At 45.4% G+C, this 20070-nt stretch overlaps 2 protein-coding genes across 8 annotated transcripts in view; both read left to right on the forward strand.

Annotated features, from left to right (window-relative positions):
* The window catches only part of RNF185 (ring finger protein 185), a 29812-nt gene extending 23278 nt beyond the window's left edge, over window positions 1-6534 (forward strand). For all 4 annotated transcript variants that reach the window (XM_037817143.1, XM_037817141.1, XM_037817142.1 and 1 more), the window contains 2 exons: window positions 2133-2250; window positions 4060-6534. In XM_037817143.1, the coding sequence (XP_037673071.1) occupies window positions 2133-2250; window positions 4060-4157 (216 nt within the window). In that variant the 3' untranslated portion in view covers window positions 4158-6534. The remainder of the gene's footprint in view (window positions 1-2132; window positions 2251-4059) is intronic.
* A 472-nt stretch (window positions 6535-7006) lies between these two features.
* The window catches only part of LIMK2 (LIM domain kinase 2), a 60730-nt gene continuing 47666 nt past the window's right edge, over window positions 7007-20070 (forward strand). For 2 of the 4 annotated variants that reach the window (XM_037817158.1, XM_037817159.1), the window contains exon 1: window positions 10616-10649. Coding sequence is in view for 2 of the 4 variants with exons in the window: in XM_037817157.1 (XP_037673085.1) it covers window positions 7022-7037 (16 nt within the window). In the remaining 2 variants the exon portion in view is untranslated. Of the gene's footprint in view, window positions 7038-10510; window positions 10650-20070 lie in introns of those variants that run through there. The other 2 variants (XM_037817157.1, XM_037817156.1) reach the window with 2 other exon arrangements.

Genomic DNA, 20070 nt, shown 5'->3' on the forward strand with positions numbered 1-20070 from the left:
CTTCATTGGAGGACCTTTTAGTCTATTCTGTATTTTGCTTTTGTAAATAATATTGCAGAGACCTTCTTTGCCCACATTTCGTTTTTCTTACTTGAATTATGGCATTTCCTTAAGATTCCCAAGAGTAGAGTTTTTGAATCAGGGATTTTGCTAGAAATTGAAGCTCTCTTCTCCAGATGACCCTTAATAATAGTGTAGGACACCTGTTGAATGGTTAGTATATGCGAAGAACTATTGTTAAGAGCTTTAGATGCATGATCTCACTTAAGCCTCATATCAACCCTATTAACAGTGGAGGAAACCAAGCCCCAGATAGGCAAAGTGACTTGTCCAGAGTTGAATAGACAGGGCTGAAACCCAGATCTGGCTGATTTTGAAGTCCCTGCTCTTACCTACTGGATGACAAAACCTTAACCTTTTCCAGCACTGGTTTCCCACAGACCATTAGCTCCTGACCCAGGAATCCACGTGCCAGGAATCCACATGCCCTGGCCATGATAAGTGCAACACATGACTTTTGCATTTATTTACAAGCATCTGCAGCCACCACTGATGCATACTCTGCCCCAGAAACATAAACCCACCAGATGTGAGGACATGTAGAATTGTATAGATGTTGCTAGAAAGGAGACTGGGAGATCAGTCCTCAGGATTGCACTGAATGAAACAGTGGTTCCTGATGAAACAATTGCACCTTCCTGGGTAAGGCAGCCTTGGTCCCAGGAGCCCTTAAACTCAGCCATGCTGGGTCTAAGCAGGAGGCGTTTCCACACTGAGGAGGTGGAAACTGGTCATATTCCTTCCCTGTAGGTTTGCTCTTTTATTAAGTCAGCCATTAGGCTTTATAGGTAGTGCCACCCAGCAAGAAGTTGGGAGCTGGATGCCAGGTGGATCAGTATGGGACAGGGAATGACGGCTTTTGTGACTTGCCAAAGACTTACAAATGAAGGGCATTTGGCTCTTTTTGGAGAGCAGCTGCTTTAAGGATCTTAGCAAGGGAGGCAGAGTAGTAGAGACATTTTTTGTAAGATGTGCACAGTAGTTAAGAGCGTGGGTTTTCCGATCAGATTGACCTAGTTTTAGATCTAAACTCTACCCGTCACTAGCTGTATGACCTTGGTCAAGTTATTATACCTCCCTGAGCCTCAGGTTGGCCATCTGTAAAATGCAGATAATGCTAATATAAGAATTAAATGTGATCCAGTGCTTAGCATGGTACCTTGAGCATCATTTGCACTAACAACATGGTGGTTATTGATTCACAATATTATTATTCTTACTGAAGCATTTCAATGAAAGGTGATGCAGTATAGAACATGCATAGGGAAAAAATGCTGAAGACAATACACCAAACTGTTGACAGTAGTTATTTCTGGGGGAGGGAGGTGTGAGATGGGAGGGCGAATAAGACATCTGACTTTCGACATCAGTTATTCTTGTGATGTGTGAATTTCTTTGAACAAGCACATTCTACTTTTGTAATCAGAAAAAATTGGAAATTTTGAAAATTATATGTAGCAATATTAAAATAAAACTTTGAGGAAAAAAAACTTTACCTATATCTTGTTCACACACCTAATATTGTCATGGACTTGTGACCATCTTGTTCAAACAACTTTGTCTGATAACTCGGTCACAGAACATTTCTGGGTTGCTGCATGGTCATCATAATGGTCCTTTGAGAGCCTGTATCAAGGGTTTGATCATGCCTTCCATTGTTGGCCAATTAGGGTTCTACGTTTTTGCTATTACAGATAATGTATAGCTTGTTTTGACATTCTCTTATAATTGGGCATAGGGGTTAGTGCCAATTTTTTGCTGTTATAAAAAGTGTATCTAATGTTCCTGGTTAGATTGGACTCTGGGAAAGAACCTTGAGATCTAAGAGTCCTGCCTTGGGTCAGCGGGGTGTTTCACTTCGGATCAGAGCCAGTTCTTTTTGGCCCATTCACAGTTCCTTAGCTGGAACCCAAGGTTAGAAGGGCTTTAGAGTCTGGATGGGAAGAAAAGATGTACCCCCTTTGGAACGGGTAGCAAGGAGAGTTTAAGTGCCCACATATACAGTGTGCCACATTTCACAAGTGCAGGAGACACCCTCTGCTTCTCTTCTTAATTGCATTTCTTCCACACAGGGTTTCCAAGGATTTGGATTTGGAGATGGTGGCTTCCAGATGTCTTTTGGAATTGGGGCATTTCCCTTTGGGATATTTGCCACAGCATTTAACATAAACGATGGGCGGCCTCCCCCAGGTAGGGCCCTGTCGCCTTGAGAAAGCAGGAAGATATGTTGGTAATCCTCCTTGTATTCAGCAGTATATAAATTACAGATAATCATCACTACATGGATAATCAGCCTTTTCAAAATGTGCTCAAGTATTTTCAGATTACTGGAAGTCATGCCAAGGACTGTGAGTGCCTACCAAAGGAGGGGCACTGTGCAAAACCCTCACCATTACCTGTGGGACGGGTGTGCTATTAGCGCCATTTTATAGGAAGACAATGCTCAGGAATGTTGTCTGAGATACACCCTATGGCCATAAAACAGAAAATTACATGTGATACCTGCTTTGAGAGTTTGGGGGTGGGGAGTGCGAGGCGACCTACAAGGAGTCAGGCTATTCTCTGGTATCTCTGTCAACTTCCCCCAGAGCTACCACATGGGACTGGTCCCGAACCTCAGCCCTTTGGGAACCCTGCTGAGATGTGCCACCTGCTGCTGCATTTCTCCCTCCAGCCAGCTTGAGATTGCATGTGGTGTAGAGCACGGTGGGCGCTCTGAACATTATCATTGATTCCCAGGCCCAGATCCTTACTGGGGGCCTGCTGTGGCTGGTCGCGCTCTGCTCACACTCATTGATGCCTCATGTGCACAGGGCAGGATACAGAAACAACCAGTGTGTGGTTCCTGGCTGCAGAAGTTTATGGGCTGGGGGCTGTAATCCACGCCTGGGTCATCCTAATTGCTGCTTGCCCCAGTCTGGTGCTTGGCACATGGCCGGCTATTGACAAGTCTCTGTGGCCTACCTGCATGGATCTGTGAGAGCATCCCCCCAGTAAATGTAGTATAGCACCAAGAGATCTTGGGGTACCCTTCCTCACCTTATATGCCTTGAAATTTTCTGCTCTTTTCACATATTGCTTTCTCAGAGGAAGGATACCCTAAAGGGCAAGGCGTGCTCTGCTCTGAAGGAAGGACAGAGTCCTGTGGAGGGAGCTGGAACCTGCCCAGTAACTACTCTGATCCAGGGTTCACCCTGTGTTCCTCAGTTAAGACAGACTTCTGCAGCCAGCTGGACTCTGGACTGTGTTATCCCCCTGCTACAATCACAGAAAGTTTCCTTCCTTCATGGTTGCTACAGTCTGTACATCCTGGATGTAGATTTTCTTACCCTCCTTTCCCCAATGTCAGGACAGGGATCTGTAAATGGTAGCTGTTCTCAAAACAGAGAGGAGTGGAGACCCGGGTTCTCACCCCAGATCCCCTGGCCTGCTATGTGATGAGGGAGAAAAGTCACTTTCCCTGCCTGAGCCCTAGTTCTGCCCTCTGGAAAAGGCATTGTGGAGCTCTCTGAGGCCCTTCCTAGCTTGACAGTGCCAGAATCTTATGGCACTGAGTGTTGTGGAGAGGCTGGGAGCATGACTGGGGGCACAACTGTGAAGCTCTGCCACCAACTCATGAACCTCATGATCTTGAGCAGGTCATGTCATACCCCTCCCACCCCTATGCTTTGGTTTCTTCTTACACAAAATGGGAATAATAGTACTCACCAAGTAATGATGTGTACAGACCACTTAGCAAATAGAGGATGCTTAACAAACAGTAACTTTTCTTTCATTATTTCCTCTAAGAGCTTCCTGTTAGTCAACTTTCTTATTTGCATCCACAGGCCAAAGTGTTTTAGGACAAATTGAATACCCTGTCCTCACTGTAATATTGTTCCACATGTTTTTGTTTTTCCTGGTATTTTTTGGAGTTTGGAAATCATGTGCAGGATTCTGTTGTGCACACTGTGCACAGCTACAGCATTCTAACAACGCCTGTTCTTCTTGTCTCCTTAGCTGTCCCTGGGACACCCCAGTATGTGGATGAACAGTTCCTGTCACGCCTCTTCTTGTTTGTGGCCCTGGTGATCATGTTCTGGCTCCTGATTGCTTAATGCTGGGCTCCCGGCCTGCATCTGTGGCAGGGCCTCTGGACTGGTGATGCACCACCCCCACTTTGGTGTTTGGCTCCTTGGCTAATACTGACCCCTGGAATCGGTGGGGTCAGTAACAGATCAAGGAGTCTTGCTTCTCCATCAGAGCTTTGGGACTTGGGACTGGTTGACGAGGACCCCTGAGTGTGACCATTGCTGGGAATACCCTGCTATAACCTCAGACCTTGGCATTGAGTGCCCTCTCATGAGTGGCACCATGAAATCCTGTTCCAGCCAGCTCAACGGGTTCTGGCTCCACCCAGGGAAGAGGTGGGAAAAGAGAAACTGTCAGAATACAATTTCACCTGTTTAATATTACAAAAACAAAGGGATGAATCAACTGGTATTTATGGAAACTTTCTTTCATCAATTTAAATACCCCTGGGTAAGCAGCCTCTGAAGCCAGTGAGGCTCCTCTTCCAGATCCCAGCACTGCTATGCCCTCTTCCCTCTTCCTCCTCCTCCTCCTCATCAGAGGGGCAAGAAATTGCTATCCCATAAAGATCATAATTGCAGCAGCTGAAGCTGGAGGTTGTCCAGTCACATCATGAATTCATCAGAAACCCAACGATCTTTCTTCGGCCCTGGGTCGTGCTCAGTGTCTTTGTCCCCAGAAAGCAGCTTGAATGACCTCCTGGTTTCTCGGTATAGATTATCCCCAATGAAACATGTGGCATAATTCACAGATTTCCCATCAGCTTTCCTCCCAAAACTATGTGCACGTCCACCTCTCTCTGGCAGAAGGCACATCTCTCAGACTCTGCTGAAGCTGGGACTGACTGCTATGCAGTAAGAGAGACCTGGGCTTGGGGCTCCAGTGGGATTTGGCGCTTTGATGCAGAAGCAACTGAACAAACAGCCCTGAATTTGAGGCTGCAGAAGGTGCGTCCATTCCCAGAAACCACCCAAAGGAAACTGGGGGCTTTGTCAAGTCAGCCCAGCTGTGTGTTAAAGACCACCCTCCTCAGAAGCCCAGTTGTCCTTGATGAAAAGGCAAGGAGGGGGCAGACCACAAGTGAGCCTGATTTTGGTATGGCTTGACGGACTCCCCTGAGAACTCCTTGAATGTGTGCTAAAACCAGGGAAGCTTGTGACTCGGGAGCAGGCAGTCCCCCAATGATTTCCAAAGCCAGGTGGCAGGGCGGCCTGGGAACCCTCAGCGAGGATGATGATATCTTCCTTCCTGTGGAATCCAGGGGACATTATTCTTTCCAAGCCCTTGATTTGTTTTTCTATTTCATAAGCTTCTTCCTCTGAATGTGATCAAGGGAGTTTGGTGCTGGGCTGGTGAAACGGTTCTTGCTCTGCCTGCCAATCCTCTTCCTGAAAACTCAGCCTCTTCCTGGAGACCCTGAGAGTGGAGGAAGACAGATTTCCTCTGGGGCCTCTCCCTCACTTTGCCAGTCTGTACTGTTCCTGACTCACCCCCAGCAATAGCCAAAAAGTGATAGAAAGCCCCACCTAGTGCTTCTTTTCACACATGGCTCTGCATAGTGAATGGAAACCAAGACCTTGAGGAAGATGAGGGAAGCCCTCTTCCCCTCTTCACAGCCCCTACCCTTTGCACCTATCAACACCAGAGTTCAGTGTTTAAACAGACAAAATATAAGTATTGAGTAGGTGGTTCGTTTGCCGAATCCATTCTGTAGGAATAAACCGCCGCTTTACTGTGTACCTGATGGATTTTAAACATTCTTAGGGTACCCAGTCAAGAGTACTCTTTTCATTACCTTCCAGAAATCCCCCAGGTCAGAAGGGGTGCTGGAGTTTCTCAGCTCTAGAGAGGATTGGTGGGATCTTCCATGCAGTGGCCCCACCTAGTGGTAGGAGAGAGGACTTCAGTCGGATGGGCCAACAGAAATTTATTTCCAGAAGAACGGTTCAAGAGGAAGGGTTGTGGGTAGGAAAATTAATCATTTAGGCTTTTTAATGAAATGGAATGAGCCCAAGAGAGCACCACCAGCAAAGGCATCCCGAGAACATGTTAGCAAAGTCAGATTGGCCATGTGCCCTTTCATTTTAACCTTATGTGTCCCCACTCACCCTCTGCTGGGGCAGGAGGGCAGACTTGGGACTGCAGGGAGCCCCTTTCCCCCCATTCCTATGCAAGTTCACCACCTGGTCCTTCTGCCAAGTCAGTTTTTCTTTCTTTTGTGTGTTTCTGTGTTCCTGCAGCCTTCTCCCCCCCCCCCCCACCGTCGCCACTCTGTGGACTTGGACCGGATCCCGACCACAGTCAGACAGTGACATTATGTACGGTGGCATGCGTCAACAGTCACTAATTTTCACTGTTGTGAAAGTGATTTGATTTAGAATTAAACAAATGGTTTTACATTACTGTGAGCTGTGGACTTGTCTGTGTCATGGGGGGCGTGGATGGGGGTATAGTAGTCACACTGGCTGGCCTCTGGGAGGCATCTATGACCTTGGTAATGTCACAGTGAAGATGAAAGTCTTCACACAGCCATCGGTAATTAGAGAGGAGAAGCTTCACACACTGCCCTGCCCAAGGTGTGGCCTGTGGGAACAGGCAGCCCCAGTTCTGACAAGTACGTGGATTTCCTCAGCTTGCCAGCGGCAGGTTACCAAGACAGAACTGAGTTTGTTGAGGGCCAGAGCCTTGAGGACAACTGCAGGTTTATTCAGGGTCAGTCTCTCTGCATGTTCAGTAAGAATAGGTGGTTTCCTGAGTGCTCCACCTTGAACAGGGGTGTGCCCCTCAGGGAGGTCCCTCTGAAGCAGGATGTGCTGTGAGATGGAAGATGTGGGTGTGGTTACAAAGCTGACCCACTCTCAGTTTCCCGAACACACCAGAGCCACAGGCCATGAGAGAACGCAAAGGTAAGGAGGCAAGGCATGTTCTTGGGGAATTCGCAAGTCAATGGATAAGAAAGGAGAACAGGATTTTTGTTTTCAGTGGAAAATAAACCATATGTAAACAAACCATACACTGAAGTAGAAGAACACAAAAAAAGTCACCATGTGCAAATCACCTAACCCCGATAATTCAAATCTAGGCTTGTTCATCTATCCCACCCTCACAATGCTCCCTCTCCCCTGGCCTGGAACTATTTTGAAGCAAATCCTAGCATCTTCCATCTGTAAGTGTTTTGATATGTACCGCAAAGATAAGGATTTTTAACACATAATCAAAATACTATTCTATACATTGAAAACAATAATTCCTTAATGTCATCTTATAGCTAATCATTGTTCAAATTTTTCTGGTTGTCTCCATTTTTTCTTGTATGGTTTGTTTGAATTGAGATCCAAATCAGATCCATACAATGGCATTGGTTGTCTCTCTTGTTTTTTAATTAGAGAAGTTGCAAGTTTACAGAAAAATCAAGCAAAAAGTACAGCGTTCATTGGTTGTCTCTTAAGTCTCTTTTACATGTATAGGTTCCTCTTCCATTTTTTCTTTCCTTTGCAGATTATCTGTTAGAGAAACCAGGTCATTTGTTCTGTTGAGTTTCCCACGGTCTCAATTTTGCTTTTTGCATCACTGTAGTATGATTGAACAAGCTCCTCTTACCCTTGTATTTCCTTAAACTGCTTGTTAAATCTAGAGTGTTGTCCAGATTCAGACTTGATTTTTTTTATATATAAGATTTGTGTCATAACTGGTGGTGTGTGCTTTCTATGGCATCATATCTGGAGGTACATAATGTATGGTAGTCCCTCTTTGTGATGTTAGCAGCCATTACCAATCATTGCTTAAAACAGCAACTGTCTTAATAGAACTACATCTGCACTTTTCAACACACTAGCTACTAGCCACGTGTGGCTATTGAGCACATGGAATGGGACCAGTGCACAGAGGAATTGAATTTTTAATTCTATTTAATTCTAATTGAAATAGCCACATGTAGCTAATGGCTCTCTTATTGGACAGTGCAGATTTAGGTTCATGGGTTTTCAAAATGATATAATTGAAAAATAATGTTTTAAGAGTTCAGTCTTTAAACAGGCCTTTAAGCAAGACTGCATTCTTGGCAGCATGGGGCAGCAAAATTACAGAGCACATGGAGAGGAGAGCTGGTGGTTGTAGGAATGGGAGAGGGATGCAAGGGCAGAATGGGCTCAAGGAAAGCAGAGTTCTGGATTGAGGAAAGTAGGGAGACAAAACTGCAGGGTTTAACGTAGTTGGCTCATGAAGGCCTGGTTTGCCCTTTGTTTTGTAGGCAGTCGGGAGCTATTGAGAGTTTTTGAGCAGGGAGGTGACAGGATCAGAAACATACTTCTGGGTGATTAATTAGGCCATCTTAGGTGGAACAATTCAGGGAAGGAAGGGACTAGAGGCCAGAGACTGGCTCCGTTTGAAGCAAGTGGGAGTGACACTAGGAAACACTGGCTGGGCAGTACCCTCAGGATGGCAGAACCTGGAGGTGGTTTGCAGAGCCTTGGTCCTCATTTCTATAGGATGTGAGCATGGATTATAAGTCAGCCAGTAGGGTATGGCATCTGGGACTGACCAAACATGGCAAGGTAAACAAACAGATGACCTGGATGCTGGAAAGCCAGTAGGTCCTCTCCCAGGCCTAATCTGCCCTTCAGAAGTCCCTCTCAAGTTCACAAGTGGTTTTGGAGTGTTCCATGGGTCCGTATTGGAAAGATATCTCTTGGGTATATCATTTCTATTCCTTTACATTTTACCTTGCATTTCTCAGAGTTACCTGAATGTCCCTGGAAGGAACTTGGGAGAGTTTATCATCCTCTAGTTCCTGCTAGTGAAGACCACGAGGCCAGAGGTAGGAAAGAGATGGAATGTGAGAGAGAGGAAGGAGGGAGAAAAGACAGACCTGAGTGCCTTGCTGTGGGGCCAAGGGAGAACACCCAATGGGTCTTGCTTCCAAGGTTGCCTAGTGCCTGGGAAAACCTCTTTCCAAGGGCAGGATGAGTAAAATTCCTGCCTCCTTCTTGCTTTTTGCTAGCCATTAGGTGGCTTCTCAGGATATCCCTTTATCACTTTAATTCAACACACAACCTTGTGATTATCATCAGAGATTTCCGGCCATGCTGTCTGCTAAAGAGGGTTCCCAGGAACTGATGGAAATCAGGCAAGGGCCCTCAGCACTTCCTGCACTCTTAGGACATGGGAGCCACCTACCACACCCAAAGGAGAAAAATCTGATTCCAGTTTGGACTAGATGGTCAGGGCAAGAAGAAAGAGAACTGTATTTGCCTTTGCTTACCCCAGTGCTGGGTACCAGAGCCTGCTGGGCTGAACTTTGTCCTTGGTGGGGGCAAGAGGATCCATCTGCCTGCCTTTCCTAGGCTTTTGAACTCTTTTTTCCGTGACCTGAATATCTGTTCTAGGGAAATGGCAGTTGCCAAAAACCCAGCACAAGAGAATCAGATGGGAAGGAACCAGGGATGAGCTGACGCGGCTAACCCTTCATCCAGTTCACCCAAATCCAGTGAGATCAAGGCCACTCAACCAGCTTGCAACTGCCAGAACCCAGTCTCCTGTCCTAACTCCCAGTCCAGTGGTCTCTCCTCCACCTAGAAGGATTCTAAACTGGCAGCCCGCAGGGCAAATCCAGTCCACAGTCTGTTTTGTTTGACTTACACGACATTGAAATTTTTTTTGAAAGCTACCAACGTTTTTTAAAGTGGGAGATTTTTTAAATATCTGAATTTTTGGCTTGCCTTGAAACTTTGGAAGTTAGCGGGCCAGCGTTCCGGCAGCGGGGTTGCTCCTCTTCCCACAGGCATGTGTGCCCTAGTGCTCTGGGCTCATTTATATACCTACTTGACCTCAGCTAAGGATCTGCCGCTGGAAAGCTGGTTGCCACCTATGTACAATCTTTGACTTCAAGATTACTACGGAGTGTCAGCTTTCTCATAGTGGCGCAGAGAAGTGGCTTCTCTGAGCTGGAAGGGAAAACCACCCTCAATCCACCAAAGCTATTTGTGGGGTAGCCCTGGCTTCTCCATATTCATATTCCTGTTTCCAGACATATCACTGGAAAGAGCTATCGACTAGGAGTTAGGAGACCAAGGTTCCCAACCCAGCTCCGCTCCGAAAGAGCCGAGCCATTTCGAGGCAGTAGAACTTGTCCTCTCTGGTCCTCCGTTTTTCCATCTGTAAAAAGAGGGCGCTGAGGACCCTCGGGATTGAGTCCTACCGCCCGCTTAGGATCAACCCTATTAGCTCCGGGAGACCGCGGTTCGCCGCTAGGGGGCGCAAAGGACGCCGCAGCCAGGGGGCGGACCCGGGCCCAGGGGGCGGAGACTGGAGCCGGCGGGGCGGGGCGTCGGCGGGCGCGCCCGGGTGCCAGGTGCGGTTTGGTCCTCCCCGGGCGCCGTAGGCGGTGCATCCCGGTCGCGCCTGGGGCAGAGATCCTCCCTCGCCTGAGGCGGCCCCGGGAGCTGAGGGGAGTAGCGGTCGCCCCCACCTCCTCCTCCTCCTATTCCTCTGCACTCCCGGGACCATGGCCACGCAGGCGGGTAAGGAAGGGCCGCGCCGCCCCGTCCCGCCGTTATCTCCTAAACCCGGGTGAAGGTTGCCTGAAGGTAGCCGACATCCCCTTGAGGGTTTCGGGCTCAGGAACCCCGCGTGGTTCCGGCTCTCCGGAGGGAAGAATTGAAGGTTGGGCATGGTGCTCACAGGGAACTGGGAGGTTGTGGGGCTCTGGAAGTTGGGGAACCGGAGCATATTAGGGGACCGGGGGCTCCTAGGAGCAGACGGGTTGGGGGACTTCCCGGGAGTTGGAGTCCCCGGCTGGGAGGGATGCTGGCACTGCTAGGATCCAGCTTTTTGTGTGGACCTGGCGATAGCAGGTCTCCAAATCAAAACCCTCTCCAGGGAAGTTGGGCGCCCTGGGTTCTGTTGAGGTGGGAACGTCGTGAAATATGGGGAGTAAGGGGCTCTAGGGTTCGGAGGTAATGACGAAGGGATGGAAAGTGTACCCCTTACCTCGGGTTCTGGGTTTTCTGTGGAAAAAGAGGGGAGGATATGATTTCCCCGCCGGGTTCCAGAGCTTCCCGCGGGTATCTGGGTGCCTGGGGTCCCTGAGTGTTGCGTCTCTTTGCAGAAATCAAGGGAGCGTGGGCTTTCGTGGTGTTTAGGACGCAGATTGGGGGCAGGAGAGATTGCCCCATTCTGAAAGATCTCTATTTCAGAAGGGAAGGATACCGCCTAGGATTCCGGGCCCTCTGGGCCCTCTCCTGGGAGCTGGGTATTCCCTTGGCCTCTCAGAGACCAGGGAGGGATGTATGGACAAACGCCTTCCAGAAGGAAGAATTGTCCAAGGGTGAAGGGTAGCTTCAGGGTTAGATTAGAAGGCCTGCAGTCCCCTCCCAGTCACCCCATACACCATGCTGCAGCTTCCTGCCCTCCCTGACAGTCCCCCTGCACCAGGAACCTTCTGTCCCCTGTACTTCCCAGCCACCTCTGTGGGTGGTCCAGCCTCTGGGTTGGTTTGGGTCAGCAGGCAGAAGCTCTAAAGATGGCAGGAGGGAATGGGAGGTGGGGTAGGGAGAGTTGTTCTGGAGATGTCTGCCTCTGCTTCCTGGCTTTCAGCCGGGGGACAGTCACTTCCTCCATCCTGAATACAAGGACCAGGCCACTGGTGGGTCACTTCCTCACCGTGGGAGCATGGGATTTTCTTTTCATTCTTGATAATAGGCTGCTGCTATTTTTTTTTCCCCCAAGCTTCCAGAGTTCTTCAGCTCTATTGATTTCCAGTGACTTTTTCTAAGCTTTATGTAACATAGGTTCCTTGTCTTGAACCTTGTTTCTTGAAAACTTGTGAAAGATCTTAGAGTACAGTGGCGCTTATCAGATTTTCTCTGCATGAACCAGAAAGGTTTCTAGAAGCTGTTTCCTCATTGCAAAATGGGCAACCTAAAGACTGACCCTTTTGCTTAGGGGCCGGTGGGGTGGGCGTTGACGGACTGGCCCACTTTCACATATTCATTAGTTTATGCATTCATCCATTCATTTAAAAAATATTTATTGATACTTCTGTGCCTTGTTTTGCACTTAGCCAAGCTAAGGATTACAGTGGTGAACAAAACACAGTTCTTGCTCTTGTGCTTACAGTCCTAGAGTTTGGTGATAAAAAATTGAGATAATAATTGAGATAAGTGCTATAAAAACTGAGGTAAACAATTGGGATAAGTGCTATTAGAGTGCACCAGGGATGGGGGTAGGGTGTAGGGAATACATAAAAGAAAGGCAAGTTTATGCTGACCCCTGTGGATAAGTAGAAGTTGGTCAGTTGAACATTCCAGGCATAGGAAACCGTGTAAAAAAGGCCCTAAATAGGAAGGCACATGGGACCTTTGACCGTAAAAATTTTGGCTTCTTTAGGGATGAGGAGTGCTGAGGCCCAGAAATGACTTGTTAAAGGTCCTACAGCTAAGTATGTGGTGTTGGTCAGAGTTCGTATTTTCCAGCTTCAAGTCCAGTGCTTCATCCTCTCTGTACTACAAGCACCAGAACAAGATTGCCTTTGGAGTCAGAGAAGGAAGTAGGACTTAAACTTTCATTTGTTCTGTCCAAGATAACTCAGATTCCTTTTGTGTAACAGGAGAATCCACAACAAAGAAATCAAATATTTACTGAGTGCCTGTGGTGTCTGAGGCACTCAGCTTGGCCATGTTTTACCTCATAAATTTTAACAGATGCTAGAGCCAGGAGAAACTTTGAAATAATGTACAGTCTCCTCATTATGCATATGAGGAAACAAGCCCAGGGAGGGAAACTGACTTGCCCAAGGTCACTGAGCTAGTGGTGGAACCAGGACTAACTTATGTCTTCTTCCAGTACTCTTTCTGATATTCCAGGCTGCTTGAGACATAACAAGGTCTGGCACATAACAAGCCCTTACTAAATATATGTGGAAATGAATATTATGTGGTTTGTGTGTTTGAGAAATTCATTGTCTAATTGGGCTAATTAAGGAAAAAAAAACCTGACAAATCAAGACAAGCTGCTATAAGACCTGTATGTGATAATGTGGAATTTCAAAAGTGGGGGAGAACTCTGTTCATAACTTCATTCCACAAATATATATTGAGTTCCTACTATGTGCCAAGCACTTCTACGCCCTGGGGGATACAGCAGGGAGCAAAACAGACCAAACCCCTTCCCTCTTGGAGTGTATGTTCTGGTGAGGAGAGACAGACAAGTAAATATATGAATATTATATGTAAGGGGAAAATGCTTTGAGAGAAAGGATAAGGGGATAGGAAGTGGTGCATAGGAGCAGTGGATGGTTAGGGAGTAGAGTGCAAAGGTGGGCAAATTTCAAGGTCTTCTTAAGGAATGATGAATTGATATGTGGTAGAGCTGAGAGTTGGGAGGTTGGGGAATCAGGAAGAGGAAGGTAAGTCTGAGAGGGTGGTGAAGCCAGACTGTGAAGGACTTTGACTGCCAGGCTGAGGATTGTGGAATTTTCTGGTTTGCAGTAGAGACCAAAGGTTTAGTGGCAGAAGGAGTCCTGATGTGGGCATATTGTTTTTAGAATATTATTCTGGCATTGGTGGGCAGAATGGATTGGACGAGAATAAGTCAGAGCACTAATCTGGAAGTAGGTACAGTGGGCCCTGAGCTGGGGCGTTGGTAGGAGTGGAGAAGAAGGCACCTATCAGTGGGAAATGTCTTATGTCATAGGCAAGTCACTGGGTATGGGATGGAGGAAGCAGGGTAGAATCTGAGAGGACTACAAGATTTCAAAGCTGAAGAGTAACCCATCACGTTCAAGGAGATATCCTACATTCTTGGTGGGTTTTTGCATCTTCTGGAGGATGAATTCCCAGCCCAGGGCTGTCTTCTGGTTGGTGCAATCTGGAAGGGGCACTGCTAAGAAGCGTGGGGCCCACCCCTAGGCATCACTGGCACTTCAGTGAGAGGCCTGGATCTGTGGCAGGTCTATCTTTCTCACCCTTGGCCTTTCTTTTTACAGTAGCAAGAATTAGACACTTCTACCTATTAATTTACATCTGATAATAGCTAGAACAGGAAACCATTGCCTGGTTCCTTTAAAGTATTCCTTGAGCATCCACCCTGGGATTCTATTTTCTTAGGTCTTTCTACCTGTAATTTATTTTTCCAGTAAAGAAAGTCTAAAAAGTGGTTAAATTCTTGGAAATTTCCTATATAACTACTTATTAAATCATACTTTGAAAGTTATCACCTTTTTGCATATATATTTCACAATAAGGAAATAACTGAAACCATGGAACTGTAACCTGTAACATTCTTTGAAATTTGCTCTCTAACTACTTGTTAAATTGCACTTGGGAAGTTATCACTTCTATGTAAATATGTTATATTCCATAGTAAAAATTGAAAAAAAAAATTGGTTAAGAACATAAGCTTTGGAGTCTATCAGACCTGTAGTCTAATCTCAGTTATTTAGCCGAACATTTCAGTTTCCTTTTCAGTAAAATGGGAATAATAATAGTCCTTCAGTACTAGTTCTTATCTCATGGGATCTTTATATTAAATTAGTTCTTGCTTGCCTAGTGCTTAAGATATTGCTTGGCACATAGTAAGTAGGTTGTTGTTGTTTTTTCCTATCACTGACTACTGGTATAGTCTGGGAATATTTGAATTGGTTAACCATTCTCTGATAAAGAGATTCCTTGCAGGCTTTCCCCCAGATAAGAAAATGCCTACTTATTCATAGCTACATAAACCTATGGTTGGAAGTGAGAACCTGGGTGGCTCAAAAGCCACAGGAACCATCTGTCTCATTGGTTTCCATATTGTGTATCCTATTACGCTACTGAGCTGCACTGCCCCCAGCACCTGGTTTGTGCCTCTCTAACATGTACATATCCTTGTCCCTTATACTCTGGGAGTACTCACCAAGAGCCCCAGCAATTCCAGGTTTAGTCTGTGCCTTACACATGGGTACTTAGAAGAAGTTTGCTGCATTCATTTTGAAAACCTTTCCTTCACACTTTAGAGGGTAATGTATTCAGCTCAACTTTTTTCCTTGCTGACCAATCCCACAGACATGTGAAGGAAGACAAGCTACTCACAAATCAGTTGCCAACTAAGTGCCAGACACTGCAGGAGGTATTTTCACATCCATTACTTTATTTCTTTTAATCCTCTTGGTAATCCTGTGAGGTAGGTGGTATTATTATCTTCTTAAAGATTAGGATACAGGCCCAAAGAGGTTAAATAATTTGTCCAAGGACACAAAGGCAAAAAGTGACAGAGCCAGGGCTCAAACCCTGGTCTAACTCCAGTTCTTTCACTTGATCCTCACAAGTTTTTCCTAATGAACAAACCTTCTGAAATGCTTGTCTGTACCTTAACCTGAAAAATGAGAGGCCCCCTGGTTTGCTGTCATAGTCTTTCGGAACTGGAAGGAATCATTTGATCCCTCCTTTATACGAGGGAAAAATTTAAGGTCCATAAAAGTTCAGAACCTCCTTAGTTTATTGTTTCTTTTTTCCTGAGACACTCCCTTTGGTAATATTTGGTAAGCGAGTAAGGAGGAGAGCCCTTGGGCTACAGAGGAGATTATCTAGAGGAACGTTAATCACTGCTGTTCGTCTTGTTGGTAGTCATTTCATTAAAATGTGATCTTTCCCCTCTTGGTTGTTCCCCACCAGCTGCTGCCCTGCCCCTCTGTTTCCTGCTTCACACCAGAACAAGTGGGGTTTATCCACCTGACCCGCCAGTTCCCAGGGGGCACAGTGGTTGCTGTACTTCTTGTTTTATGCTGCACTGAATTGGCTGAGTTTTGTTCCTGGTTTACATTGTCTGGTGGAACTTGAGACTCATGAAAGATTCTGTGCATGTTGGTTCAGGCTAGGCATTATGGTCTCATGAGCTCGCAGTACTTGGGGATTTTTCTCTACTCTGAAGTCTGAAAGGGACTAGTTCGCAGAAACTCGGCTCTTAGACCAAGTTTAAGGTGAATGTTGGTATGTTATAGAAAAAGCACTGGTTCTGAGCTAGGATACTAGGCCAAGCCCTTGCACTGAGTAGTATGGTCTTGAGCACGTCTCAACTCCTCAGATTGCATGGGGTAATAAAAATGCAACTGGCCTGGTAGTCTCAGAACATGGGTTTGAGTCCTTCCTGGATCAGCTTTTACTAGCTATATGATGATTGGACAACTCAATTCTTCAAGCCCATTTCTCTTTCAGAAAAATGAAATGGTTGGATTAGATTAGATGATTTTTAAAGGCCCTTTCAGCCTTATGTTCTGCCACAGTGAATTTGCAGATTGTTTGAAGGTCATATCACCAATTATTAAGTTGGGAGAAGCTCCTGAAAGTGAGAACATTTGTAATGAGCCATCTGTTACAATTCTCACCTTGTTTGCAATGCACATTTACCAACTTTTAAAAACAATAAATTCCAATAATAACTGTAGGCACAGTTTTCTGTTTATTAAACACCTAATAAGGGCTCCTTGTTTGAGGTTGCTGTGAACATTTACTTAATCAGGCTCCCCTTCTGGACTCTGACAATCAGTAGCTATTGTTGTTAAGTCTGCAAACACGAGAGGCAAACACTGTAGAGGGAGAGGTGAACAGCCCGGTACAATGAGGTGTTTTCCTAGAGGAAGGACTTCCCAGGCAGACAGACTGGACTTTGGATTGGTTTTCCATTTGGCCTCACAGAAATCTCCAAAACTTGGCATCAATATATTTCTCTTATGTTTTCCAGAATAAAGGTTGTAGGAGAATTAGAATCATTGACTTTCAGGACCGTAAGGAAGTTGAAGAGGCCAAGAGTGCTCTGTTGAAGAGAACCCGGGCTTGGGAGGCTGAGAGCTCTGGGGGAATATCTTGGCTGAGTTACTTTCTAACAGAAAAAAAGATAGACTGAGGCTTCTACATCCACATAAGACATTACTCTTAGGTAGCAGCCTGGGAGCCAGAACACTTATACCACTGGAGTCAACCCTGCTGACTGTTGGAGCTTGTCTTTGGAAATTACCTTTAGAGCTGGCAGCACCTTTCAGTTGGATTCACCACACAAATAAGTGTCTATTCTGTACCATGCCCTATGCTAGACTCTGGAGAAATGAAGATGATCAGGATGCAATCCTTGGAACTGGGGGTGGGGAGTGGCTGAGGGAGACAGAAACATTCACAGAGAACTGTAACTACAGTGCAAATGATATAAAACAAGCACAGACAAAGTAGAAACAAATATTGCCTGCCATTGGGGACCATCAAGGAAGGGTAGAAGTTTGATGCAGAGAAAAGGTGGCAACCAGATATGTCCCCTTTGCTTATAAAGTCGATACCCCTTTTCAAAGTAGGGTGGGTGGTCACTGCCTAGACATCCGTGAACATTGGGAAAGTGATTAAACTAGGGGAAGAGGTAGCAACAGACCAGATGGAATTTAACAAAGGGTTATGAATACTGAATCTTTATATAATTTGCTTTTTCTTAGTTGCTAGAGTATTAGAATAGATGGAAGGAAAGAATGGAAATGATGGAACTGTAAACCATAACATGCTTTGAAATTTGTTCTATAGCTACTTGTTAAATTGTAATTTTGTGTATATTTTTCACAATAAGGAAATAACTGAAACTATGGTACTATAACTCATAATAAGTTTGGAAATTTCCTATATATCTACTTGTTAAATCATATTTTGAAAGATATTACCTTTTTGTATATATGTTATTTTTCACAATAAGGAAATAACTGAAACTGTGGAATTGTAACCTATAACATTCTTTGAAAATTGCTCTCTTACTACTTGTTAAATTGCACTTGGAAAGTTATCACTTTCATGTATTTATGTTATGTTCTACAATTTAAAAAAATGAGAAAAAAGTATATAACTTTGAAAAACAGAGAGAGTGGGAGAAAGGCAGGGAAAGTATCCTAAACATAGAGTGCTTGAGATATGAATGTCTGGATGCAAGAACATGAATGTTTGTGACAGGAACAGAAAATAGATCAATATGTAACTAGAGTCTCCCTTTGTAAGAGACGAGCCATTGTGGTAGTCCAGGAACTGTGAATGCAAGTCCTGGGAACATGGGACAGACTAAGTTCCCCCAGTTCTTTGGAGTGGACAGACTAATCTGGGAGATAGCCAACTTTAATGATATATGAGGAGTTTTTGTTCCTGCCTCAGGGTCTTAGCACATGTTTTCCCACCTCTGTCTCCAGTGTTATCCTTCCTTCCTTCTCCCTTTTTTGCCTGGCTAATTTATGTTCACTCTCTAGAGCTCAGCTTGAAAATTACTTCCTCAAGAAATGCTTGTTTGCTACCCCCACTCCCCATTTTCCTAGTTATGAACTTGATATTTGCTTCATACTACCTGCTCTAATTATAACTAAATAGGCTATCATTTAATATCTGCTCTATGATTGATCTGTCTTGTTCGCTGCTGTTTCCCCAGTACGGTGTTAGACATAGTTACCATGTAAGAAATATTTGCTGAAAGAATGATTGAATAGGTATCCACTGAATTTAGCAGTAAGTGTTCATTGTTGACCTTGATAAGACAGTTTCAGAGAAATAGTGTAGGTGGAAGCCAGGGTGCAGAGGATTATGCATTAAGTGAGAAGTGAGGAAATGGGGCAGTGAAGTGTAGACAACTTTTTCTTAAGTGTGGCTGTGAAGGTGAGAAGGAAGGGTGGTACCTAGAGGAGAAAATAGGGTCCAGAGGTTGTTTTGTTTTGTTTTGTTTTTAATGGGAAAGACTTGAACTTATTTAAATGCTGTGGGGAAGGAGCCAGTGGCGGGAGGAGTGGTGAATAATTAAAGGTGTGGATTTTCTGAGAGGTAGGATAGGATGGAATCCAGAACAGGAGTGCCATGCTAAACAGGCAAGCCTTTGTTCTGTAGACATTGGGGAGCTGAGATAGCCTGGAGTCTGGGAGAGTCAGCAAAAATTGTGCAGTAGACTGGGAACAGAAGCCAAAGACCTGAGTTCTGGGGCAAAGGTCTGGGAAGAATTGGAAAGACATTTGGAAGGTAGAACCATGCAGATCTGCTGACTAATTAATTAGGTGAGGTAGATGTGAGAGGAGGGAGTAAGGGGTCTTGATTTTGTAACCCTGGTACCTAGCACAGAGCAGGTGCTAAACAGATGTTGGTTGAATGGCTTTGAGTTTCCCAAGACTGGAGTAGGCTCTGGAGGGTGTGGCAATAAAAAAATTGTTTTGAATATCCTCATGGTGGAAAGTCCTGATCCTTTTTGAATTCTGGAAACAGCAGAAGTCATTCAGAGCCAAGATATTGACTTGCTGAGTAACTGGGTGGTCAGAGAATATTCCTTTTGGGTTAAAAAAGTAAAAACAAGAAAAGAGGTGTAGCTCTAAAATAATGAGATATGCCAGGGATGAGGGGTGCAACAGTTCATGAAAATATCCTTCCATGTAAGAGTTCCAAAAATATTGCAAACAGGTACCTCTAGAACTTGGAAGATTCATTTGGATTTCTGTGTGTGTGTGTGTGTGGGGGGGTGGGTTGTTAAAAACCTTCTCACTAATTCATTATCTTGCCTAATGTCAGTAATCCTACCTGAGCCTGGCTTAAAGTCTCTCAGGCTTTCTACCTTGGCATTTGTAAGGATGATGTCACACCCTCTGGCCACTACCACCCTGTCCCCCAAAAACAAAAACAGAAAGGCTCCTCTTGAGAGCTTGAGAATTTTCAATCCAGGAGGGATGAGTGCTGGGCATATATGTCCCTATCACTGTGGAGATGAGAGGTGGTGTTTTAAAGCCTTCTACCAGCTTAACTCTTCTCTGGGGTGTGAGGAGGACAGCTGACTGTGCACTGGCTGCCCTGGAATGCTGCTGAGTGATCTTGAAGTGCCCTGAGCTATGCATTGTCTATTCATGGCTGTTGTGCTTGTGAAACAGGGTTCGGGTTGGTCACTGTGGCTGTGCCTGTGGCCAGAGAGAACAAAGCTGTA

Source organism: Choloepus didactylus, chromosome 23, assembly GCF_015220235.1.
Source record: "Choloepus didactylus isolate mChoDid1 chromosome 23, mChoDid1.pri, whole genome shotgun sequence".
In the NCBI taxonomy this organism is placed as follows: Eukaryota; Metazoa; Chordata; class Mammalia; order Pilosa; family Megalonychidae; genus Choloepus; species Choloepus didactylus.